General features: G+C 43.0%; 1 protein-coding gene across 2 annotated transcripts in view; it reads right to left on the bottom strand.

Moving 5' to 3' along the window:
• Positions 1–25811, bottom strand: part of PTCH1 (patched 1) — a 67747-nt gene extending 41936 nt beyond the window's left edge. For both annotated transcript variants that reach the window (XR_008447820.1, XM_054054513.1), the window contains exons 1-6: positions 25200–25811; positions 23788–23980; positions 3401–3590; positions 2023–2092; positions 1819–1910; positions 152–350 (exon numbers count right to left, since the gene is read on the bottom strand). Coding sequence is in view for 1 of the 2 variants with exons in the window: in XM_054054513.1 (XP_053910488.1) it covers positions 152–350; positions 1819–1910; positions 2023–2092; positions 3401–3590; positions 23788–23980; positions 25200–25394 (939 nt within the window). In the remaining variant the exon portion in view is untranslated. The remainder of the gene's footprint in view (positions 1–151; positions 351–1818; positions 1911–2022; positions 2093–3400; positions 3591–23787; positions 23981–25199) is intronic.
• Between the last annotated feature and the right edge of the window lie 497 nt (positions 25812–26308).

Here is a 26308-nt window from a genome sequence, read left to right as displayed (position 1 = left end):
CAGCATATAACAGGAACAGAAAAATGACATCATTTAAGAATAAGAACTATATATCGCTTGGAAGAAAATGGTACCTTCATCTCTCCTCTCTGACCTTCTGCCCTACTCTGGCCTCCCTTGAAAAGATACGCACAAGGACAAGCAAACTTACTTTGGTGGAATTTTTATTGGGAGCTGTGATTGGGCAATCAGGATCAGCCGGATTCAGGCAGGGTCGATCCATATAACCATGACCAACCTCTGCTTTATTCAGCATTTCTTCCCAGCTCTCCACTTGGTAGTTTATTTTCTTTAACTCTTCCAAGAATTCTAAGGGGTCAAAGTTGATCCACTGCAAAGGAGGCTTCCCTCTGCAAGAGCAATCAGCAGCAAATGACAAACAAAAAAAAAAAGAAAAAATAAGTACTGAAAGAAATGTACTTTTAAAATTTGTACTTGCTCAAATAATAGTTACTTTTTGTTAAAAGCGAAAACCTTTTCTGGTAAGGTTGTTTCATAACATGTAAAGCATGTTTCAATTAGACTTGTTTATGTTCTTTTCTTGCAGTTCAGCTGTAAATTTAACAAAACCACTGAGTTCCTAAAAAGTTATTGTATAAAACGGAATATTTGCAGGTTAGAAATACTTCTATTTACAAGCAAAGCAAAACAAATCATCAAACACCTAAATAACAAAAAAGCTGCCAACTGCTGCTTCAAAGAATTAGGGGGGGAGGGGAGAGGGAGAGAAGAGAGGGGGCTGAGGAAAAAAAAAAGCCTTTCTCATAGTATCAGATTACTTCTTGCTAGTCCAATAATCATCTTGCAAATGTAATCAATCAATATAGCTGATCTTTGTTTGTCTCTAACAATACTGCACTCCTTCAAATGCCCTGGCAGCTTGACTATCAACCATCAAGGTTCCCTGCTACCATGGCTGTCACTGTCATGCCTCCCACCCCCACTTCTGAATTTGTGATGTTGACAGACTAGAAAGGCTTTTGGCTGCCTCATTCTGTGGTTCAAGCCGCACTGTATCTGCTTAACCAGGCTTAAGTCATTAATTCGAATCTCCCAACCAGAAAACACAAACCCCCTTATTTCCCCATCTAAAACTGTACACTAAAGGTTAGGAGATAGCCATTGCAAATTGCTTTTACAGAGACATGCAAACCAGGACAGAAACAATAATTCAAATGCTAACTCTTGCATAATTAACTGAAAATGCCTGCACAGATTAACAATTAAGTCTTTAAAGGATGCAGAGCATACAATATCACACTTGTAAACTGTGAGAAACCACCCATAAAAGATACTACATGGTCTCTTTAATGTAATTTCATAAACAGAAGATTTGCTTTTTATTCCTTATGAAGATTTGAGATTTAATCCAAGCAATTTTTTTCAGGATTAAAGTTCCCAGCAATCAATGTTTCTGTATTTTATGGGGGGAAAAAAAGAACACAAAAAACAATAACAAAAAGAAACCCCAATCAAACAAAAAGCCCACCAAAACTAAGTCTATTTCAGGCAGAGGGAAAAAAAGGCATTAGAGTCTTAATTCAGAATTTACATTTTATTTTGCATGCTAGCAGAACAGGAAAAATAAAATAGGATTTAAATTGATGCCTACAAATAATCTCTAAGAAAGAGCAAAATCTTTGTTCAATGTAAAACAAAAAAATATCCATGCCTATTTTCTGTAAAGACATTATACTTATCTTTTATCTTTCTGTTAAATCAGAATATAAATAGACAAGGCAAATGCAACTTAAAAAACATACACAGTTACGCAATTAAAATCAGTCAGACCAGAAAGTTACTAAAAAATATGCTTACAATAGGTAGGCAGTTCCTGACTGTAGCTTTGCTCCCTCCCAGAAGCAGTCCAAAGGAGTGATAATTAAGCAAGGATAAAGATATTCTATAATCTGTCAAGAACAGAAAGGGGAACAACATAGTTACACTAGAATATAATCAAAGCAACACAAGCTGAATCATAAGACCGCACAAATCTTACAACTAAATGCCTGCTACGCATACCTGGTCCATGTAGCCTGCTTCCGTGATGAGTTCTCCTGATTTATAACACAAATGTTCCAATTTCCACTGTCTGTAAGAAATATGAAGAACAAACCATTTTTATTGCATTATCGCTGAAAAGTTATTTTTAAAATGTAACAAGCATTTAACTTGCAACTCATACACTCATACCGGCCTCAAGCAGCAAATCATTGAGAAAGGCAAATAGTATTCAGCTTAGACACACTACACCTCACAAAAAGCCCAGAGGTCTTTCTTTTTGGAGATACAGACTAGAAATTTGTTTCCGTTATTCTCACATTCTCTGTAAAACTAATTAAAAATAATGGAGCTGCTTTTGGATGAACAGGATAGTCAACATATGTTAAAAAGGCAGAAATCCTTCTTTGTATGAACAAGGCCGCTTGTGACTTATGATATCACTCAGTGACACAAATGAGAAAGAAGCCAGTCCCAGCTCAGAGGACTAGAATATTCCCGGCTGACCCACACAGGCAGAAGAAAAAAAAAATATTGGGATTTCTGTCTTCTTTTTTCAGCTGTGTTACAACTTTCACTGCCATCAGTTCCAATGCCTTAGACAAGGCAGCAGCTGAGTAGAAGATAATTGGAGCTTTGGCACTAGTGCACTGATGCATCAGATGGATGTGCTGAAAAGGTGTGCTGAAAGATGGGGGCTTCATGCCTCACAGGTAGCACCCCTAGGCATCATATAAGTAGTAACCCTGCAGGAACTAACTTTCAGGGAGATATGCTGACTAGCCCAAAGCTGGTACCTTCTTAAGGTACCTTTGTTATTATTTTGTTAGACAATACACAGCTCCAAACCTTTAGTATGTGTACACAGACACCCTGAAGGCCTTCTTTGTTATGTCTATGTTATTAAACAGCTATCTTTCCATCCACTGCCATTTCTCACATGTCTGCATTTCCCTTTATATCCAAAATACTGTAACTATAGTAACCTGTGCCACTGTTCACAACCATCAGGTACCTCATGGTGGTGTAAGTGAATTCAACTCTTAACATGGCAGGATTTTCAGTCTTGGGGATCCTATCCATAGGGCCCCATGCTCAAGAGTGCAAACATCACTCCTTTATCAAAATAAATGCCGGATACCATAGCATCACACAAAGGGATACACTCTCAAAATCTTTTCCAACATCATTTACTCCATCTTGTTTGCTAAAAGCCAACTTGCCACTGCTGTTGTGCCACCATGTCAAGTATCAGAAACCAGTGACATTCAAATAAAATGCCTAATGGAAATGGTCTGAAGTGCTAACCATGTGAAAATACATGGTGGGAAGCATATGCCCACTTTTTAGCTGTTACAGCTGATCAAGAAAACTTATGCTTTTCCCCTTATTTCCTTACCTGTTGTACATATAGACATGTACTCTGCTGGCCTGAAGCGCAGAGTCAAGGTGCTGTCGGAGTGCTTCTGTTGTTAGTACATTAGCACCCTCTTCCTGTGGAGTCTGGATCATGAGCTGGGGGTTAAACATGGCCTCTTCTCCAATCTTCTGCCGTGTGTAATTTAACTCCTGACTCACTCGTCCACCAACTGATGGATAAATATCAACAGCTCTGTGTTAGCCAGCACATGCTCACTCTGAATTCACTTGATAAGCACTCTTCAGTAAGAAAAACTTGACCACATGCACAGACTATTCTGTCTCAAACCGATCACAGTATAACTCTAAAACTACTAACTACTTCATTTCCGTAACACTGCAACAGAAATCATATTCCTCATTAAAATACCATTGCCTTTACTGCACTAAAACATGCATGCATAAACTGGAGTCTCAAAGAGCTTCTTCTACATTATAATCACTATCCCACATTTAAAAATAAAAGAAAAACCTCTGCCTTGCAGATCAGACCAAATACTATGTTACAATTGCTTAGACTTGTATGAACAGTCTGCTCCAATAGCACGTTTCAAGACAAATGGCTCTAATTTACAATCTTCTCCTAAACAATTTGTCAAAGGCAGAAGAAGAATGTATCTCTTCAGTTAAAAAAAGGGTACAGGGAAAGAGTAAATGAGCATGAGAGCTTCTTTCAGCCTTAAGTAAAAAAAAAAATGCGAAGAGATGCTGTTTTGAGTGTAACAGAAAGGACTGCCTACAGCTAATTTACCCCAGTGGTCCACTACCTGCATAATATGCTGTGAGGCAGAGATTGCTCATGTGCAACATCTATTTTTAACCCACAAGAGCTGAACAGTGTGCTCCGTATTAAAATACGGTGAGAAAAACCCCAAAAAAGCAGAGGGAGACTGCAGAGTCAATGGGCTCTAGAGGGAGCCATATTCAATTTGCCTTGCCAGAAAATATTTTGTAAGAATGGAAAAGGATCTTCCCTCTTACAAAAAAGCATTCAGCCAGAGTTCATATACTTTATATAACCTCCCCTCTAGTCTCTCTAGCAAATGCATGTAAGAGGCGGGGTCAATTAATTCAGCCCATTAGCTGAATGAATACCACATCCAAGTGAGGAGGACAAGAATACCACCGTGTTGTTCCCATCCCTTACAATTTATTGCCTTTATTGCTCTGCTAAATCCAAACTACAGACCTGGTCTAATCTGTTACATTTTTTTCAGTCCTAGTCAGCTTGGCACTGGTGATCTGAATTACTGCCAAAGTTTAGTTCTGCAACAGTGTGAACAGAAATTAGGCATGTTCATCTATCTCTTCACAGGCCGTATAACAGAAGGCTGATCTGTAACCAGTTGGCAGTGTGGGAGATGATGACATTCCCAAGCCTTAACAGTGACATACTTTTTAAATCGCTTGGGCCCTCAACTCACCCTTAACACCCTGTGGGACTAAAAGGACCACCAGGCAAGAAGCTGGGGCCCTGAACAGATAAAGGTGTCAGAAGGAGACCCTCAACAATTATAACATACAGTCATTCTGGCACAGAGCATAGCTTGATTTCTATTTCAAGAATTCTTTGAAGTCATAAAGTGTTTTTACAACACACTCCATTTTTTTAGCCTTTTAATGCCACATATGGCATTACCTTCTTCACACCCAGCAACAGTGACCAGCTCACAGTAAGAAAACCAACCAAAAATCAAAGTACAACTTCCTTACCTAGAGTCCCTTTACTACTTCTTAACTTCCCTCTTACTACAGTTAGAGAACTGTACAATCATTGAGATTGCATACAGAATCACAGAATCATAGAATTGTGCATGGTAACAAAAAGCTATTGTTAATTTTTACTGAGAATTAAACCCTAAACATACTTTCACTCATCACGCTCATGTTCATGCTCACTGACATCTTTCTCCAGCAACCAATAGTCTATGATAAGGTAAAAAATTTTGCTTCACCCTACAGGAACATGAGGTGGAGGCAAGGGAACAAAGTTATCCTAATCTGTCAGTCTTGGAACCAGAGCTGTCTTTCACAATTCTTTACACTGCAAGCGCTTCCAAATACAAAATATCTCTCTCTCTCTCTCTCTCTTTTGTTTCCCAATACCAGCCAAGACAAGAAAGACACAATTTTATGAGGGCTGTGGAGTCCACTGTATATATACTTCATCTCCTGGTACTACATTCTCTCCCATTCCACCCACATTTTCCTTTTGAATTTAGGTAGCACTGGAACCAACAAATCATACATCACCCAAGACAAAGGGCGGCATTCCTATCTCTGCTGAAAGTGACCAACTATTTACTATCAACAGAAATGATTGCTTCCTAATCAAGATCCTGTCAAACCACATTAACTTCACTGAACAAGGCAGATTTAGCTAATCAAAATTGCATCACACAGGTCAGTCATCAGAACAGAAGCTGGGTTTTTTCCCCTATTTACATTCAAACCAGGAACTGCAAAACCACACAAGAAGGTGGGTGCATGTTCCAGAACCCAGCAGATCCACTCCACATTCTTCTCAAGGAACTACACGATTTAATTATTTCTCTGATGGGTCTGTTACCTATATTTCTCCAGCCAAACACAGTGAAGATAACTCCCTAGGCAAAACTAAATACTTTATACAATGTCACATTCAGGTACAAAGAAATTATAAATGCAGATTGCAGAGGAAAATAAAATTCTGCCAAACTCTATTTCTTTAAAATGTGTTTGAAGGCGAGTGTTCAACATGAGACAGTTTTACTGACAGCTTCTTTGTTACTGAGTGCTAGTTCTTGCTAAAACCACAATTTTTTTCCCAGAGAAGAGGAAAATGCTTTCCCTCTCCTCTCCTTCTCAATATCCACAGGCTTCCCTCTTAGCTCTTTGCCAGAATACATGATATCTATCTTGAGAAAGTCAGCATCCTGTACCACGAAAGACGCTGCTGCTCCTCCTAAACTTCCCCACCGACTTGAATGCAAGCTGATCAAGGTAATAAATTCTTTGCCCTTCTGAAGGGGCTGAAGAGAGCAGTAATTGTCACTATGGACACTAGGCTGCTAAGAACTATGTGAGGACCACCGTGTCTCCCTCCGCCAAGAGCAATGAACAGCTGTCAGGTGGTAACAAGTTTTAGTCATCCTTAACTTGAGGCAGACCTGAACCCATGACCTGTAGGTGAAAGGCTCTAGATCCCATTACCAAGCACTGGGGTCACAGTCACAGTGTTTCAGTCATCACAAATGAAAATGCTTCGGTGCATCTCAAGTGAGAAGCACCCAGAAAAACAAAACTGCTTGCTTCTAGTGTACATTTACATAACACTGAGATACCCTCCAGGGACATAAGAGTGAAACCATATTTGTTTTCACTGGCACTATTTCTGACGGATTTCTTTCCACTGACTTACAAACAATTTCAAAGTCACTAAGTCATTCAGCTCATGTGCTCATTTCCACTGCAAATGTCGCTGTCTTACCTACAATTTTCTCACAATTAGCATTCAAAATTTATGTGGCATTACATTAACATGCTTATAAAGAACTCTGGAATCAACCACCAGGAGCTGCAGTCTCTTCCACAATGAGTTGTCTCAGGAGTAAGTTTGACCTCTGCTAATTTAAGCAATTGATACTAAATTATGCAATGAGTGATAGCTTGTTAATTTACCATCGGGTTGCTCAAAAGGAATGAAATATTTCTTTTTCAGAGTATCTTACAATGTTCCATTTCAGGTTACTGGAATTGCATCATATAGCCTGAGGTTTTGTTATTTTTTTCAGACATGAACACTACCTCTATTAACCATTCAATAGCTACCTTGTCCAAAACTGTGCAACTAGTAGCTCAGTAGAGAGCAAGCTCTGTCTAAAAATAAAAAAACTCCTGAGAGTTAAACACTTCTGATAAAAATGTTCACCTAACAATGTAGAGGACAGACTTTGAGAAACCAAACCTAAGTGTTCCAGAAATACCTACTGGTTTTGGAGCTGAAGTTCTTCCGTGACAAGCATGAAGTGCTTGAACAGAGCAAATTATATTGAGGTCACTCCCTTCTGGAGACCATGGGTCTAAGGTGTTTCCACTTGAGCACTTGCAGGGGGCAACACAGGGGCAGACACATTGACAGTTTGTTTTGAGTAACACCATCTTTTTAATTTTTTCAGGATTGTGAACATGTGGCATTACAGCAATCCAACCCAATCTTTCAACAGTAACAACTCAAGGCAATAAAATCATACCTCTAGTAGTCGTGAACACCTCATACAAACAATATTTTCATTTCACCCATCCAAGAAGTGCTGTCTCTTTTTGATAAATAAGACATGCAGATCAATGCCCCTTACAAACGCTTACATGACAGCCTGAGCAATAGCCAGTGGAGGCAACCTCTGCAATTTGCAATGCCTGTTACCACCACAAGAAGATCCAAATTGAAATAGAAAATAAAAACCCTTCATGACCAATCATATAAAAACAAAGACTGAGAATAATATCCCAATATGTTTACCTGAGATTCAACCTTTACCAACAAACCCCAAAAGCAGCAGTATGCAGAGAAAGCCAAGAACAACCCAGACCCAAAAGGAGACCAGACACCCCCAACCTCACCGCCACGTGACATGCTCCACTCTGAGTGAATGCTGGGAAAATCTGCAGGCACCTTGCCTACTCTCCCTTTGGCATCCTCTCCCTGTTAAGATGGGAACCATGAACAGTCTTTGTCTTTATATCTCACCCTGGCATTGCACATAGCCTACCTCCCTCAACCCTGCTGGCTGTTTAGTGCTTCCTTCTACTCCATTTCCTCACATAGGCTCTCTTTGTGCTTATGCTGCTCCCATGTGCATTTATACTACATGTGCAGACAGGCGTTACTCAAAAACTACAAAATTAAACTAGTTTCAGTCCATTACGACAGTACTGGGAAAGCTTCTGTACTATGAGGGGCACAGAGTACTGGAATGGGCTGCCCAGACAGTTGTGGAATCTCCTTCTCTGGAGATATACAAAACTCGCCTGGATGTGCTCCTGTGCAACCTGCTGTAGGTGAACATGCCTAGTGGAGGGTTGGACTAGATATCTCCAGAGGCCTCTTCCAAACCCAACCACTCTGTGATTCTGTAAGCAGATAAGACAGACAGTCACAGTTCTGCGTCCCTGTCCTAACCGCATACTGGGATTACAAGTGTTCACACCTACCACATGGCAGAAGACAGGACCTAGTAACACAAATGACAACCTCCATTTTTACTGATACAGGAGCATAGACCTCATGACAACAGAACAGAGCAGCCAAGTATTACTCACACAGGTTTGAAACCTCCTATAACGAAAATGAGATAAGGAGCTGAAATTCTCTGGCATATATGAAGATTACCCTGCCTCTATTGGTCACAAAAAATAATGGCCTTTTGATTTAAAGCTTCCTGTTGCTCTCTAGGGAATTCTTTCTTCACATTCTCTCAGATGTTTCAGCTCGTCTGTGCTGCTCTTTGTCAGCAACAGAATATAGTTTTTCTGCATACAGACAGTATTAGTTAGCATCCCAACAGAAGAGCAGGGAAGAGGGCACCCTCCTCAGAATTACCACTCCCTAAGCCTAACTGGCAGGGTGCAGGGGTAGAGCTGTTCATTATGAGTGCAAAACACTTCTATGGAAATTTAAGTTTAGTCGATACAAGAAATGTGAGTGGTCAGCATGTCCACTTCTTTCAACTTTTAAAACGCTGTCTACTTGTTGAGTCAGAACTGCTATTGATTTACACAGGTGATTTCTGAATTTATTTAACTACTGACTATATCACCATATATTTGACGTATCTGATATTCTAGCAATGCTAAGGATGGCTCTGATAAGCCCATCAGGATTACATTACAAAAAAGTTCTGGCTTCCTGCAACGAAATTTTTGTGCTCATTTATTTAACTATGCAAAATAAAGACTTCATAGGGAGTGACTAAAATTGAGCTACCAACAAAAAAAAAATCCATTGAGAAATGATGGGCTTACAAGAGCAAGAACACAGTGGTAAGCAATCAGCGTCTTAAAGAGATTACATGGTCATTCAATGGGCTGTGCAACAGCTCAATGAAAAATTATCATCTTTATCATGTAATTAGACATGATCTATGCCAGCACTGGACTATAGGCAGTCAGAAATACCATGCTGTGTCTAAGTTTTCTGGCACAGCACTTACTCTGCTGAATACGCATATCTGTGTCTGGAAAGCTCACGTGGAATAGCAACAGTTTTGCCTGCCCAGCTTAACACAGCCTGTACCCTATCATCTCCCCTCCCCTAACGTCCAGGTGGACACTACACTTCTCCTCCATTAAGGTGTCCAACAAAATGACACCATCTGTCTAGAATACCACCACATCCCAACATATAGATTTAACAGACTTCAATCTCTCTTCAGCACCACTGACTTCTAGCAAACCTAGAAGGAATGTGACAATCTCAACCATTTCTGTCGCACTGAGAATTAGATAACACCAAGTTCTTCATTTCTGCTTAAGAAAGAAAAAGCAAAGATAAAAGACTGTGGCCTACAAATGCAAAATCTTCTTAAAAAAAAAAACCACAAAACAAACATTAAAAAAAACCAAACCCCAAAGCACTTTCAGAAGGGTATGCTTTTTATCTCCAAAGCCATCATATGATGTGAGTCAAGCTACTCCTCACAACATGCTGGGGATGACTCCAGCGTTGCTGTTACAAATTTCATTAATGCTGACATGATTATGAATGGCAAAAATAAAAACACACATCAAAGATAGCTTTTTGATTTCTCACAGTTTGACAAAGTTTAGAGCTGTGACAAAGACACAAAGCTATATGCATTCTTAGGAAGACAGCCCAACAACAGCTGCCGCTGCTTGTAGCAGAAAACCTTCCCTGCAATTTTAGGAGCTAAAACCTTTTCTTTAAAAAAATCAAACAAAAGCTGATTTTACATGTATGCACCAGTGTGGCCTGCAGGCAGAAAATTATTATTTCCAATCGGACAAAATAGACAGATTGCTAAAAAAAAATTAGATGTGCCATGATGCATTTCTTACTTGGTGCCTCTTCTGGGTTGAGAAACTAGAGAAGTGCAATAAGGGAAAAAAAAAAAAATCCAACCAAAAAACACCAGACAAAAATGAACAAACTGAACAGTACAATCTGAAAAAAAAAAAAACCACACCGCCTAAACATGCAGCTTGGAAATGTATAATAATATACAAAATACAATTACACACAATTAAAACTTTCACTTTAAACATAAACATAAAATGCAGTAGCTGCTTACTGAGCTGCGACACGTCCTTGGTAACAGGATATGAGCTCTTCACCTCTGGGTCACTGGATCTAATCCAGGCAGGAACAATAGTGACCACAAGTTGTTTACCATCTGACAGCTGTTTGCTAGCTTATGTAAAATGAGTTGGTGGTTTCAGTCCATTTCCCAGTGGGCAGGTGTCCATATTATAGAAAACCATGGTCACAATTGCCATCCTTGTTGACCATCCCAACAAAAAGACTCGGGAATCAATGGGCATAGAGAGCGAACTATCCTTTCTTCCAAAGACATGGTTCGTTCAGGTCAGAGCTAAGCCATAGCTTTGGGTGGAAAAGCCCAACTATTGAATTTTCTGGCCAAAGCAGCAAAGGAATAAAGCACTCTAGACTCAGCTTTTTCCTAGAAATCAGAGAGACAGCCTACACTGATGTCCGACAGCTAATAGACTGTGCAACTCTCCAACAGTTTATGGTCATGTAAGAGTTTACACCCGCCAAGGGGCAAAGCTGAATTTTTATTTTTCAGTGATTTAAGAAAACATGGAAGTGCATTTTGTAACAGCCCAAAATCCTCAATTATACGTGACAGTAACTAGGTTTCCAGGAGTTCTGCTGAGAAGGGTATGTAAAAGGCTTCAAGGTCTAAACCTAAGGATATCAAAACAGCCAAATATAATTGTTTTAAGTTGCTTTAACTTGAATAAGAACTTCTGCTGGCTAATACATTAAAAAAGGATTTGCTGTGTTGTTCCACAGCAGTCAGCTTTCCTCTAGGTCCAGCTTTTCATTTAACCTCTCTGTGCCCTTTCCTCAAATATGTAATTGTTTTCCTGTGTGGTTAGAAGCAGCATTACTAAGTCTTTTAATGTATACTCCTGGGATAGCAGAAATTTCATCTGTACATGGAGTTATACAAAATTTGAATGCAATTTTTTTTAAAGGAGCAGCAAACAGCAGTGAAGAAACTCTTCATTCAGTATCTTTCAGGGGATGCCATTAGCTAAATACTGCTTTTAGGAGATGGCAACGCTAGCATATAGAAAAATGAAAGGAATGAATGTGTTACGAAACAGGGTACAGTTTCTTTCAAGTGTTCCCTACCAGCTGCTTGCTGTACCATCTGTTGTTGCCTAAGCAGCTTCCTTTTGAATGGCTTTGCACTGAAGCAGAACTGCTCTCACTGTTGGACACAATCAGGTCAGGTCAGATCTCCCCCAAGCACCGAACCTGCTGCCTGTCACGGCTCCCCCCACCTCGATATTTCTTACTGGCCACCAGCTCCAAGGACAGTGCTGCATCTGTCAGGAGACCCATTTTTCATAGTTTGCTTGCTATTCACGCCGAGCAGTCAAAGGCACATTTCATGTTGTGCAGGATGCAATCAGAGATTCCCGTCAGATACTCCCAGAGCGTGACCATATGGCCAAACTTATTCTGAAGCAGAAAGGGCTGGGAAAGAAAGTCAAACAAATGATCAAACATACCCCAGAACACAACGTTTATTTTCTGCTTTTGGCTACTCTGATAGCGCAGGTGATTCCACCTCGCCACTGAATATGCCAGACAACAGCAGCCTTCAGGTTTATGGTGCCGTGCCATTCACCAAGACCTCCTCACACCCGCCCAGTGCATCCCCAGGAACAGCAGGAGCCCCTTCCCCACTGCCAGTGTCTCCCCATAGAGGCAAAGGCAGCCTCCACCCGAGGAAAGGCACGGCACTTCCAGCACCGCTCCTTCCCGCTGCATTCGTGCAGAGAAACACACAGCGCTGGGAGCCACTTTCATGATTTTGTTGCGAGCGGGATTAGCTGGATTAGGGGCTGATTCATAAGGACCCCCTGCGGCTGTGAGGAAGTTTCATCACAAGGTCAGTGTGGTGTGAACTATATTCTGTCAACACCACCACTCCTTATAGCCGACTACAAAAAAATACAAAAGGGAGGGGGGGAATTGCAAGTGAAATATAAGAATGAACAGTTTATGGCAACAAAGAGATCTACAGATTTGCCCATCAACTGTTTAAAAAGATGCGTACCCTTTCACACTGTGGTCCTTTAAAACAAGAAACGTGTATTAGCCATTTTTAATTTACAAAGAATTCAGTGGTTTAGGAGGTGGGAGGAACCTGGGGAATAAGTAGCAACCCACACACAAAACCACAGAGGAACTTCTGGCTCTTGGTCTACAACCAGTCATGCAGCTCAAAGATTGTTGCACTGTTGAGATTTTATTACATCTAATGCTGTCACCTTCAAGACTACTTAGTTCTTAGCTACTTAAGTGGAGTAAATAACAGAGACACTAAAAAAAAAAAAAAAAAAGTAAAAAGCAGCAGGGTGGGATGCAGAAAGGAGAAGATGAATTCAAGTTTTTTGCCTGTTTTTGCTCCTTAAAGCATAATTACTAACCTCATACTTCCCCGCCTCCCCCCACCAAAATTCCCCTCACCCCACCACGGTGACATCGCTCAAAGACAGCAACACTTCAGTGGCCAGCATGATACAAAATAAAATCCATAGAGAAAGAGGGGGACACTTGTTTTGCGTGTGTGTGTGTAGTTTTTTGGGGTTGAGTTGGGATTTTTTTAAAGCAGTCCCTCTTGCACAGAACCAGGCTGTTCAATCAAGGCCTTATCTGTTATATTTCTGTCCGTCTTTCTCTTCTGTTTAGCGCATTCACCAACAAGAGAAAAGGCGGTAAAGCAATGGAGGCTTTGACCTGCAGCTGTAACACAATACTTTCGCACAGCCCTGTCGACCCCTGACATAAATTTTACACCGCAGCTGGCATTTACACACTTAACATTACCATATGTATAGCCTACTCTGTGCTAATTATGCTAATCACCTGTCTAACTCTCTGCTGCAAAAAATGGTTGTATTTAGCAGTCCACTGCCTACCAATACAGCTTACTGTGTGGCTGAAATGTACATTCAGACGGCTCTGAATGGCAAGATTTTTCCACGTTGCTGGCTTCATTCAGACCAGAGAAAAATTTATTCAAGTCAACTGGTTTCGGTCCGCAACAAAAAAGTTACGAGAAAAAAGTGAGTGTGTTCCTGCCCTAACATTCTAAGTCTGCTTGCAAGCAAAATGATAAATCAATTGGTGTGGGAAACAAAAAGGGAGAAAGATTTCTTTTGCAAACCATGTGAAACTGTAGCCTATTTCAAAAAAAAAAAAAAATAAAGGAGGGGGGGAGGAAAAAAAAGCAAAAAAGAATAAAAAAGGTCATCCTATTTCCCCAAAACTCTAGAAAGAGCAGTTAAGATGTTTTTGCTTGACCACAATTCTCTCAAATTGCAAGCTCTTATCTACAGTTGCAAGTCATACTAAACATGTTTTAGTTTTGTTTCTCGATCTAATAATTTGTACTAGAATATCATATTTTCTATTACCTACCAACTAAACAGCTTCCAAAGAGCAAGGGCTCTTTGAGTATGGTGAAGCCCTCATGAAGTCAGTAAGAGCAAGACTGGTGTAAATGAAATCAGAATCAGGGCCATGTTGAGAGGCAAACAAGATAAATGCACAGGAAATACTCACCAGGAAAACTAGTGCAAGAAAGTATCTTCTTTAACTACCTGTCTATTTTTCTTACTATTACAGAGCAGTCAACTTAGGAAGAAAAATTTAAAGTTGTAATGGGCAGGGGTTATTTTTTTAATGTTATCACAGTGCAAGCAGGAAGGGAGAGATATTTAAATGAGTTCCTAATACTTATTTTTCTTCTATATCCCTGTAGATATTTAAATACAATTTAGCACATAGAAATAAGTTCCTGTAGCCCCTTCCCCCTCTGCACACACCTAAGGAGACTATAGCAATTCATAGATTTGTTAGATTACCCAAACGTAAATCAGATTACTGCATCACCCTTGGCAATTTCCTTCCAGTTCAGATCTGTGGAAACTCCTTTCAACTAGTTTTATGTTATGAAGTTACATGATCATACACAAAATCCAAAAATGTGCCTATAAACCTCCTCTATCCACTACCACATTTGAAGATGATAATCACATTGGAAGATAAGTCATTGTTAACACTCAGTAAAGGGTATTTAATTACAAAGAAGAACAGCTCAGCAATGTTTACACTCAGAAGGTGCAGCAACACACCCAGTCTTTCCATTACGCAGCATGAGGTTGAGAAGAACCCTAAGCTTCTGACTTCCCTACTTCCCCCCCTTTGTCCACTCTGCCTCCTTGTGCATGAGACTGCTGTTCACAATAATATAAAGTAACAGGTTTTGCCTGTCAGCAATAGCCTTCACTTTAGTATTTTACTTCTTACATGCCTATTTGACCAAATTCAGCAGACTGAGCCAAGACACATCTTGCTTTCTAGCATCTCAGTTTCAGTTATTATTATCTGCCAGTCCAAAGCACTAATTTATCCGTGTTCTTTCAGCTCCAAAATACTGGTTGTGCAGCCAAAAACACAAATAACACTACAACTACTGTGCTTATTTCAGAGCGTTGTGGATTTTGCCCTTTTCTTCTTTTTTTTTTTTTTTCCTCCAAACTAGGAGATGGACCACCCTGCTCTCATGGCACAGAACACTATTTACATTGCAATACTTGACTGTGTAATACATCTGGCATTTTTGGGCAGGATTCCTGAGCTAGGGGCCAGAAGCCCTTAAGCAATGATTTAAGGAGGGGAAAAATCATACAACTTGACTTAACAGTGCTCATTTCTAGTTTGCTGCACTTAGCTCTTGGTTACTGACTGAGAAGTAGAAATGCATCAGACTAGTAAACAAGAGAAGACTGTTTCTTTTCATTTATCTCACTGTTAGTAAATGAAGACTGTATTACAGTTTAAGGGCTCAGTTCCAGCTTCAGGTAAATGGGTGTACTGCATCGCACATGTGCCTAAAAGAAGTTTTTTCTTGCACATCAACAAAATACAGATGTTTCAAATATACAATGATTACTTGTATATTTGAAGCTGGAATTAAGCTCAGTACAATTCTCTAAAGGAGCAGCACCTTTGCAGAAAGAGTCAGGTTATGGTTCTGCTTGCTCCCTTACCTCTTATATATTTTCCTCAAGCACTCAAATAACTAAGTTTTCCAAAACCAAGCAGAACTTAAAGCCAAGACATTCATTCTAGAAACCAAACTTAAAATTCTCCATACATCAAAACATCTATATGGTCAGCAGTTTCCATAAAGGGCTTTTTACCTCACGAAGATACTTTTGCCAAATTCAGGATGTTTATAGCAACCAAGGTGATACTGAATGAAAATAACAGAGAAAAAACAATGACTAAATTGTATTTACAGATATTAAACTAAGTTCACACAGAAAAAAAGGAATTAAGAAAAACAGAATTTATTTTTGAATTCTGAATTCAATGTTACTGCTTGCAGCTCCACTCAATCTATTTCTAGTGCAGTGTACAATTATCCCAAGTCAAAGCCACTCAATTAAGAGCAAGGATGAACGCAGCTTACTGCATCTGGCATTCATCAATCATATATAGCGCACTGTATAAAGATAATAAAGTAGCACAGATCAGATGAAAAAGGAACAAAATATTTTCCTGTTCTCCTTGATTCATGGGCAGAGAAATAAAGTAGCCATTTCTGCATTTTCAGTGCAGAAATTGTGTTTCAAAGTACTGAGTTTTATGTCATGAGGCACCATCTTGGGAATCCGCTGCCACAGTAAAGCATCAACAGTAGAAAACCAAACAGTTCCCTAAGTAATAATGGAAGACCTGTATCTTTATCTTTCTGATCTCCGTCAGGGCACTACACTATTGTAGAACTGTCACTTAACCCTTAAGAAGTTTTACTGATTTCTTTAGGTTTACCCAAGAAGAGTAACCCATCAACACAAATAGGCAAAAGCCTACATAATATATGGCAATAAAAACCAGAGAAATGAAAAGAACCAAAGGCATACTGAAGATAAATAAGGTGATTGAGAAAATACGTGCAACTGTACACCACCCTCTAAGAAGAATGAATTTCTTGGTAAAATTCTGCATTCTAGTTCCTGCTGAACTCTGAAAAGAGCAGCTGGAACTATATATCTCCATGCCATCACCTATAAAGAGATAAAACACTGTGCAAAGGCTGGAAGACTGATCTTGATGGCATATACAGGAGAAAATGCCAGACAAGGAGCAGCCCCACAAGGTCTATAAACAAAATGCTTTTTTAAGCAATGAGAATGTCTTTAAAAAGCTAGCTGTGGGGCAGAAAACTTTACAAGCATGATTTTACCTGAGTGCTCATAGGGTAAAACATGTAATTCACTGTTAAATTAAAAAGATTGTGCATACAAGCCCGGGAGTGTCAAAATGAGAATGTGTTCCATTAGTTAGTAAAAGCAAAGCAGTTGCGGGACACATTAAAACTAGCATCCTAGTGGACACCGCTCAAACAGGTCATAGAGAGGTCAGCTTTGAAGGAGAACACCAAATGAAATATAAACATGGCATTGTGGAAACCAGACAAATCTCCCATAGCTTTGTCCAGCCAGCACTAATCTAGGCATCAGCTGTGGTGCATAATCTAAACAAAAGGATCAGTCGGTTCATACATCTGGAAGCTGTCATATTTTGGAGTCTCCTAACAGTTACATGTAACTGAAACATCCACTTCCATGTAACAGCCTTTAAATTTGTTGAGCAGTCAAAAACTGTTACATGTAGCAGCTATTTAGTATTATTACTTCCTGGGGAACCGCCACAACTACTACTTAATAATAGGGCTTGGACCATCTCTTTCCACGAAAAAAAATAAAATCGTGAAAATGGATGGAGTCAGGGTGAGAAGCTAGAGTTTTCCTTAATGCATTCTCTGTTGAAAGCAAGTTTGAGTACCCGTGGCTTTTAGAGTTCATTCTTGTCTGAACCTAGTGTTTAGTGAGGAATAATGAGAAAGGAAGATCCGTTCTCTACAGGGAAAAAAAGGGAAAGAAAAAAAAAAATGGTAGTCCACTTAGCAGGTAACAGGAGCCTTGTAGTAGACCTCAAACCACTTAGCATCACTTCCACATAGCACCACAACATCAGCAGCATCCAGCCCTACAGCTAAGCCTGCTCTTTTGCTTATGCACACTCCTCTGTTCCTGCTGAGCAGCAGTAGCAAGGAGACCAACAACAGAGCGATGTTGCTTTCAACTGTTCTATTTCACTCCAGGACTTCTGTGTCAAGATCTCCAAGCTCTCCAGAACTACAGAAATGCCTCCACACCCTGTCCATTAGCAGAAAAATCCCCAGATTGCAAGATGACACTAAAAGCTCAGAAGAGAGGAAGAGGGGAATGATGCAGACAACCATTGCCCTGCTTAAATATATGTTTTGACAGAGAAGAAAATAGACTCTTCCAAACAAGGATCTGTGGGACATAGTCTGTGCTAAGTGTGTTAAGTTTGGAATTAACAGCAAAGATTAATTTTCTGCAGCCTTGAGCAAATTAAATGCCTCTAAAGCTTGAAAGGCAGAAGGTACCATGCAACCATGTATTTACAGCTTAGAAGAGTGTCAGTTCTACAGCAGATCTTCCCCTTGCCCTTCGCAGAAGAGGTGGAGCCAGAGGCATGCTGTTAGTCTGCTGCAGCTTTGTACCTGGGTAAGAGTGTGACTATGCTGACGTCTTTCAAAGTTCTGCCGCGACATTCAGGAAGTTCAGGATTTCACCCTTCACCTTCTCAATGACCACAGAACAGTCACAAGCAATATCTTTATTAAAGATCTTACAGACAAAAGAGGAATTTTAAACACTGAAGCGGTTTTGGTTTTGAGTGTTGTGTGTGTGTGTTGTTTTGGGGTTTTTTGTTTGCTTTTGTTTATACACAAGCTTTTCAGCCAGGAGCGCTAACTCTGTGCAGTGATGCGGACACCTGTCAACACCCAACTGTTCTGTCTACAAACATCACATAAAGCTTAAATATTGGAATTTGATGTTATTTTTCAAAACAGAGCCATGGACTGAAATACTCTTCCATTTTGACAAGTAAAAGTTAAAAAGAGTGTGTTGCCCAGATGACCACCCTTCAGTCATCACATGGAAATACCAGTGCTACTTTCCCATTTGAGAAACCGCTTAACAAATAATCATACTTAATTCAAACAAAACAGTGGACTTAGAAATTTTCCAGATAAAGGTGTTCACCTTTCAATGAACCTTTGATACGCACTGAGGGACACAACATAGTGCAAGACAGTATTCAGAGATAAGCAAGTTCTTGTGTCACTTTATCCATATGAAATTAATGGATTTGGTGATGTGATCAGAGATAACCCCCAGACTGTCCTACAGCCTACCACACTTTAGATTCACCAGCAAAACAACTGCTCTCCTGCCACCTGCTCTGTGTCAATGTGGTGATGCAGGTGCAAGCAGATCTAAAACAATACTACTCTGCCGCTGTATGCACAAATGTGTGCACTTGCAGGAAAACTGGATTATATGTGACTGGGCCAATTCCTGCTAACTGCATTCAAACCGAACATGTTACTCTGGCCCACTCACATAAATTTGTCTCCTTGAAACAACAAATTCACAAAGATCTGTTCTTTTACTATTCCTTTTTGTTCCTTTAACTACTACTGTAAAGTTAACTGGTGCCTTAGGCAGAAATTAAGAATAACTTTCCTTTCCACCTGCACTTGACCTTGCTGGGTTAAGCAAACCAAGAACCTATGGAAATAATAGTGGTTCCCACATGACTCACATGCTTTCCTCATTTTCACCTCATTCTTATGTTGCAAGGGTAGATTAATGTATTTTAAGATGGGTCAGCTATAAATAGTGTGGTAGAGTAACTTGATTTTTGCCCCTTTAGAGCAAAAAGGAAACACTGCAACACATAGCTCAAATCTTCACTTACAAACTGTTCGTGCCACGCACACTCAGTCCTAATTCACTTCCAATTAGAACACACTTACTTTGTTCCAAGTATCAAAGCTGAACTATGCGGCTACTGAGGCATTTTGTTTCCCCGCAGGATGTCCTAGCCACACCTGGAATCACCCATTCTGTTCTTATAAAGTGGCTTAAAGAAAGCGCACTGCATGTTAGAGGTGGGTTAGATTTGCGAAAAGGGTTACTTAAAGAGGGAAAGGTTTTACTGAGCTATAGCTAGTGTAAAAAGTGCAGAAAGCATGAAAGGAAGGAAAGAACACTGTGACCTTCAACCCCTTAAATAAGAAGATGGAAGGAAGAAAGTGAGGGAGGAAAACCACCAAGACAACAGTAACATGAAATGAATTATCAAGAGACACAACTAGACCATCCTCCCCTTATAACATGCTCCAATTAATGACATTCAAGGCACTGTAGCAGCCCAATTTCAAGTTCCACTTAATGGAACCTTCTCTGCAGCCACAAAGCTACCTTCTTTCAGAGGCACAACTGTGTCCAACAAAATCCAGTCACAGAGGAAATTAATGCAAAGCTCTTTTTGTTCTCTCAAGGATGTATGATACATAAAGATGCTAAACAGTCTCCACAACTCCCATATGCATGGACACCCACATACAGCAGTTCAGCTAAAGCTAGAGTGGCTGTGTGTAACAGAACTGCCACTAGAATGCCTGTCCAGAATTTTGGTTTGCCCAAGAAACTAAATCAAGCACCCTCCAGCAGCAAGGTATGTACACACAGATGACAGATCTGCTGATGGGCTGAGGAGAAACAGGTATTTCTCCCAGCCAAAGACACCAGAGAGCCAGACTACAAAACAGGAGCATGGATCGAGAGTGCACCATGGGACATACAGTAACAGCTGAAGTGCGCTGAACAGCAGCCAGAGGAGGATTGTGTTAAAAAAAATAAAAATCAGCTACTCTACAACACTTAGTGCCAAGAAACAAGCTGAGAGGAAAGCCACTATGGTATCAGGAGGCTCAGAGAGGCCAAGGGAGCTGACACAAATTCTGAAAGAGGAAGACTTCTACAAGAGGAAAAATGAAAGAATGAAGTTTTGGAGATCTCCTTTCCTTTTTTTCTCTTTCAAAGTTTGCCTAACAGGTGGCTTTCTAAACTCCATATGTAAACATTTCAGCTATAACAGCTTTGGGCCCAGACTACTAATCATTTATCTTGGAGTGGGCATGGTCTTACAACTCATTAAAACTTCACTGCACTATTTTTAATTAATTGTGTTATGGTTTTAAAACAACTGTTTACTTCCAGCAAACTTCAGTGCTGTATTATGTTCCATGCTCCATGATGCTCAGCAATACACCACACAAAATCAGTCTCTTTTAGGTAAACATTGCCAATGTATTCAGCAGCAGTAACTGTGAAAATCTTCAGTAGCAAAGCAAAGCTGTTACTTGAAATATATTTCAGGTCATCTACCATACATGGCCAACATGCCCCAGTTCATTCAAACTCTCAGTAAACGAAAGGTAAAAGCAAAAATAAGGTAGTTATTTTAATAAACAGGGCGATTCAGCCACTATATCTAGTAGAAGAAACCTCCATCTAAAGGGTCCATTAGTATAATAACTCCCACAGAGTGTACTTTAAAGGTGTTAGGACCAGGTGCATGTAAGTGCAGAAAAACAAGTTTGGTCACTGCTTTCCACTGCTGCATAGGAAGAACAACATTTTCCATACTCTCTCTTTCCATACCTGTTCAATCTCAAATTCTCATTCTGTATTTCTGTCTGTTGTTTAACAACAGAAGGATGCAATTGCTATTTGTCAGGTTTATTTCTATAACACGAGTGGCACATTTACAGAGTCTCTAACAAGCACATTCTAGCCAGCCCTTTAGTGCAGATAGTCACATAGTGCTAGATCGGGAAGATTACAGGTTAATTTAAATGAAATCCAGAGTATTATTTCAACTTAATCAGCTAGCCTTTTTTTGCAATCTAGAAATGCAGAGTTTTTAACATTTTTTTTCATATTATTTAATACTGACATGAAAACTAAACTCAACAGATGTGAAAATACATAGGTCCACTCTGTACTACCAGCCGCATTATGAATTTATCTTGTCCATAACCTCAGAAAACAGATCCAACAAGACTTTATATGAGAGACTTTCCCCTATGCCCCCCTTCATGAAGCAATAATGACATGAGAAGAGGTCAGTGCAGCAACTGAAGTAAGTAGCTATTTCACAAATCATAATTCTTCATTGAGAATCACATTTTTACTGTTGGGCCAGTCATAGAGGCATCATCAGCAAGTAGTTTCTTGGTGTTCTACAGTTACAAAAGCAGGTGGCATTAATGGGATGGGATCATTCTTCCAAGTAAGTGAACCCTAGTATTATCAGGATAATGAACCTCAGGAGAGCATGCTGGATGGAACTGCAGTCATGTATTACTTACCAAACACATACAGAAAAGCAGAAAAAAAACATGCATGAGCAAAAACTGAGAAAAGAAACTAAAGAAACTTTCAGTCATTTGCATTAGTACTAGGACCCAGTGAGCAGTACAGGCTCCAAATGCACTTCTCTGCCAATGTATGGGATCCTGCACAGCCTGCTCATTTCTCAGGGCTGTTGGCAGTAGATCTCATCATATTTTTGGCTCCAGGGCTACATGGACCAAGACAACCTCAGCTGGCAACTTTATTTTCCAAAACAGAAAACCCAAGGCTCACTGAATGACCTGTGAACCTCATCCTGACCCCAATACGGCTGTGATCTGCAAGGATGGAGTCTAGTCCTGGGTACTCTAATGCATATACAGGGTGAGGCAGCCCACCTTCCCAATAGCCACTTACTTTGTTTGCACTCAGCACTGGCTTTTCCACACATGCACATACAGAAAGCTGTATTAATGATTATTTATGCAGAAGTCCATACTAACTTTTACAAGCCAAACTCTGCTGCAAAGTGACTTTGACTTAAACCTGGAGTAACTAGGCAAGGAACTCTGGTTTTACATCAACTCAGCTAAAGGGGGAATGAGATGCTAAGTAAATATTTTCCTCCAGAAAAAAGAAGGGAAAGAGAGGAAAAGAGGGGGAAAAGAGAAAGAGAGGAAAAGAGGGGGAAAAGAGAAAGAGAGGAAAAGAGGGGGAAAAGAGAAAGAGAGGAAAAGAGGGGGGAAAAGAGAAAGAGAAAGGGGGGGAAAAGAGGAATAGAAAGGGGGGGAAGAGGAAGAGAAAGAAAGAGGGGGGAAGAGAAAGAAAGAGGGGGGAAGAGAAAGAAAGAGGGGGGAAGAGAAAGAAAGAGGGGGGAAGAGAAAGAAAGAGGGGGGAAGAGAAAGAAAGAGGGGGGAAGAGAAAGAAAGAGGGGGGAAGAGAAAGAAAGAGGGGGGAAGAGAAAGAAAGAGGGGGGAAGAGAAAGAAAGAGGGGGGAAGAGAAAGAAAGAGGGGGGAAGAGAAAGAAAGAGGGGGGAAGAGAAAGAGAAAGGGGGGAAGAGAAAGAGAAAGGGGGGAAGAGAAAGAGAAAGGGGGGAAGAGAAAGAGAAAGGGGGGAAGAGAAAGAGGGGGAAGGAGAAAGGGAGAAAAACATAGAAAAAAATAAAGAGGGAGAAAAAAAATACAGATGAAAGAAAATAAAAATAGAGAAGAAAGTAAGGCATGACCCCCCGAAAGCGCCCCAGGACGGAGGGTGCGGGGTGGCCTCGGGGATGCGCAGGGGTGGGAAGCGCCTCTCTCTCGGGCATCCTGCGGCACCGCTCCCGTTCCGCCCCGCCAGCGCGGCCCCTCGCCAGCCGTTTAGGTTTGGATTGGCTTATTCCTTTTCCTTTTTTTTTCCGCCGAGAGCAGCGCTCCCGCCGCCGCCTCGGACCACACACACAGCCGCCCGCCCCCTCCCCCCGCCGCGGGCGCGCGCACGCCCCAAAATGGCGGAGGGGCGTCTCCTCGCCGCTGCCGCGGTCACCGCGCGCGCACCGCTCCGCCGCGCGGGGACGCGGGTAGAGGCGCAGAGGGCGGGGGGCAGCTCGGCCCGGCGCGCCCCCCTACCTTCCCCTAGAGAGTCCCGTCCTCGCCGCGGCGCCCACCCTCCAACACACACACACCCCCACCCCCCCCCCGCGGGCGGATAAGTGGTACGCGCCACCCGGAGGCGCGCGCTGGCCCCTCCGACACCCGCAGGCAGCAGCGGGCAGGGGAGGTGGGGGGTAAAATGGGGGACCCCGGACTTACCTTCCACCCACAGCTCCTCCACGTTGGTTTCGAGATTAGCTGCCCTTAATCCCACAGCGAAAGCCCCAAATATCAGGAGGCCGACCACCAAAAACTTCCCGCAGTTTTTCTGAATGTAACAGCCCAGTTTAAACAACAGTCTCTGAAACTTCGCCCGCAGCCACAGCGGCGCTTTCCGTCCCGTCGCCTTCCCCTGCAAGGCGAGAAAAGGAGGAGGCGGTCAGTGGGCGCTCCCGAGCCCGCATCCCGAGCATCCTTCGGGGCAGCCAACCCGCGGGTGGTACCTGCGGGCAGCCGCCCCCAGGACCTAAAAACGTGGGTCTGGGGGCGAGGCAGCCGCCACCCAGCCCTCACCTACGCTCTCTTTGGACCCCCGACTTGGCAGCACCTCCGGGCCGGGAGGAACCGCTGCCAAGGAATCTCAAAAGCCACGAGAAAGAGGAAAGCCCCTTTTTCTCCTTTAACCTCTGCAAGGCTGGGGCGAGCCGGCGGTGACAGAAAGCCAGCCGGCAGCGGCTCGCTACCTTCCCCCCCCCACCCCCGGCTCCTGGCAGGGTTTGGTGCCGAGGCAGGGACCCACGTGGTGAGCAAGATCAGAAGTAATTCATTTCCATAGAGTTTGGAGACGCTGTGTGATCTGAATTAGGAAGTAGAGCAGCCATCTGTAAGTTACGACAATATTTGTGAACGGAAGAGGGCAGCCACATGGATTTTTTTTTTTTTCCTCCTTCTTACAAAGCCTAGAAATCCGCTCCCTGAAGTGAAACCTTCCCCGCAGCAAGGGCAGCGTCTCCGAGTTGTTTACTTTGAACACTCCTTTTTCTCGTGGCATGCTGGGGACCGGCGGCCGGGGTCGTCCCCGCGGGTGGCTCCGTCCCCTCCATCCCGGTCCCCGCCGGCACCGGGGAACCGCGCTCGGTCCCCGCCGAGGGGGGCACCCGGGGGCGGGCTCCGTGCCGGCGCTCCCAGACCTTCACAAAAGCGCAGCTCCTGCCAAGAAAGCGGTCGCCCGCTCTCTCTCCATCCCCGTACCGGTCGAGGTTGGGGATGGAGAGGCGGAAAGCAAGAGCGAACCCTGCGAAATTTAAACGACCCGGGCGCTCCGCAAGCGCGGAGCGGGGAAAGGAGGGAAGGAGGGCTAGGAGAGCTCTGTCTCCGCACTCACAAGCGGGGAAAGGAGGGCACTCTCTCCCGCAAAGTCACAGGCGTCCCTCTCCTCCCCCCCCCCCCCAACATTTTATTGGTGACCGTTTTATTTCTATGCCCTCCTTCGCCCCCCTCCCGGTGAGAAAACACACCGACCCCTTCCCCTCTCCCCCGACGAAAACCGGTCACCGGGGAAGGGGATAAATAATAATAATAATAATAATAAATAAATAAAAAAACTAGAAAGAGCGATAGCCGGGATGCACCTTTGCGATCTGCTCCAAGGCGAAAGCCGCGTCGCAGTAGCTCGGCCGCTGCAGATACTCCCGGTCGGGCGCGCGTCGGCCGCCCCCGCTCCTCCGCCGCCTCCCGCCGCTCCTCGCCGCCCGCCCGGGGCCGCCCGCTCCGCCGCCGCCGCCGTCGCCGCTCTCGGTGTCCGCCGCGTTACCGGCCGAGGCCATGTTGTTGCCGGCGGGCCGCGGGCCGGGCGTGCTGGGGCTGCCGCGGCTCGGCCGCCTCACGCGGGGCGCGGGGCGGCCGGGTCGCTCCCCGCGCCTCCCATTGCCACATCGCGCGCGGACCCCGCGCTGCTGCAGGCGGCCGCTCCCCGCGCCCGGCGAGGGCGGGCGGGACCCCTCCTCCTCCTCCTCGGCGAAAATCTCTCCCTTCTCCGGCCGGCGCTGCCTCCGCGAAGCCGCGGCGGAGCTCAGCGAGGGCGGCGAGGCCGCGGGGGCTGCGGCGGTGCCGCGCCGCGCCGCACCATCGTGTCTCAGCGGCGGGGCGATTCCCGCGGGCCGAGCCCCGCGCTCTGCCCGGCGGCGGGCGGGCGGCTGCCTGGCGCGCTCCGTCTGCGCCGCAGCGCCGAGCTGCAGCCCCTCGGCTCGAGAGATGAGATGAAGAAGAAAAAAAGGACTCGCTCCATTTGGATAAAGAAGGAGGCGGGGGGGGGGGGGGGGGGGGGGGGGGGGGGGGGAGTATGAGAGGAGAGCGAGAGAGGGAAGGGAAAAAAAAAAAAAAAAAAAAAAAAAGAACTGAGAACCCGCCCCCGGGGCTGTCAGATGGCTTGGGTTCCTGCGAGACGATTGGCTCGGGGAGGGCAGAAATTACTCAGCAAACATGACTATTATTAGCTGCTTAGCAACAGCTCACCAAAGTAGAGAGACCACCCAGGCCGGCAACCCTTGTGTGTGCATCTCCAGCTTCAGGGGGAGCCTTAAAGAGATCCAGCCTTCCTTGCATGCAATACTTCCATTAAGGAATGCCTCCCCCTCCCCCCCCCTTTCTTCTTCGTATTCTTTTCAAGCAAGTTTTCTTTTTTTCTTTTCTTTTTTTCTTTTCTTTTTTTCTTTTTTTTTTTTTTTTCCGGGATGCTTGC

The sequence above is a fragment of the Cuculus canorus genome, chromosome Z (assembly GCF_017976375.1).
Source record: "Cuculus canorus isolate bCucCan1 chromosome Z, bCucCan1.pri, whole genome shotgun sequence".
NCBI classification, from domain to species: Eukaryota; Metazoa; Chordata; class Aves; order Cuculiformes; family Cuculidae; genus Cuculus; species Cuculus canorus.
The sequence above is the reverse complement of the archived record's forward strand: the minus strand, read 5'-3'. Positions and strand labels throughout refer to the sequence as shown.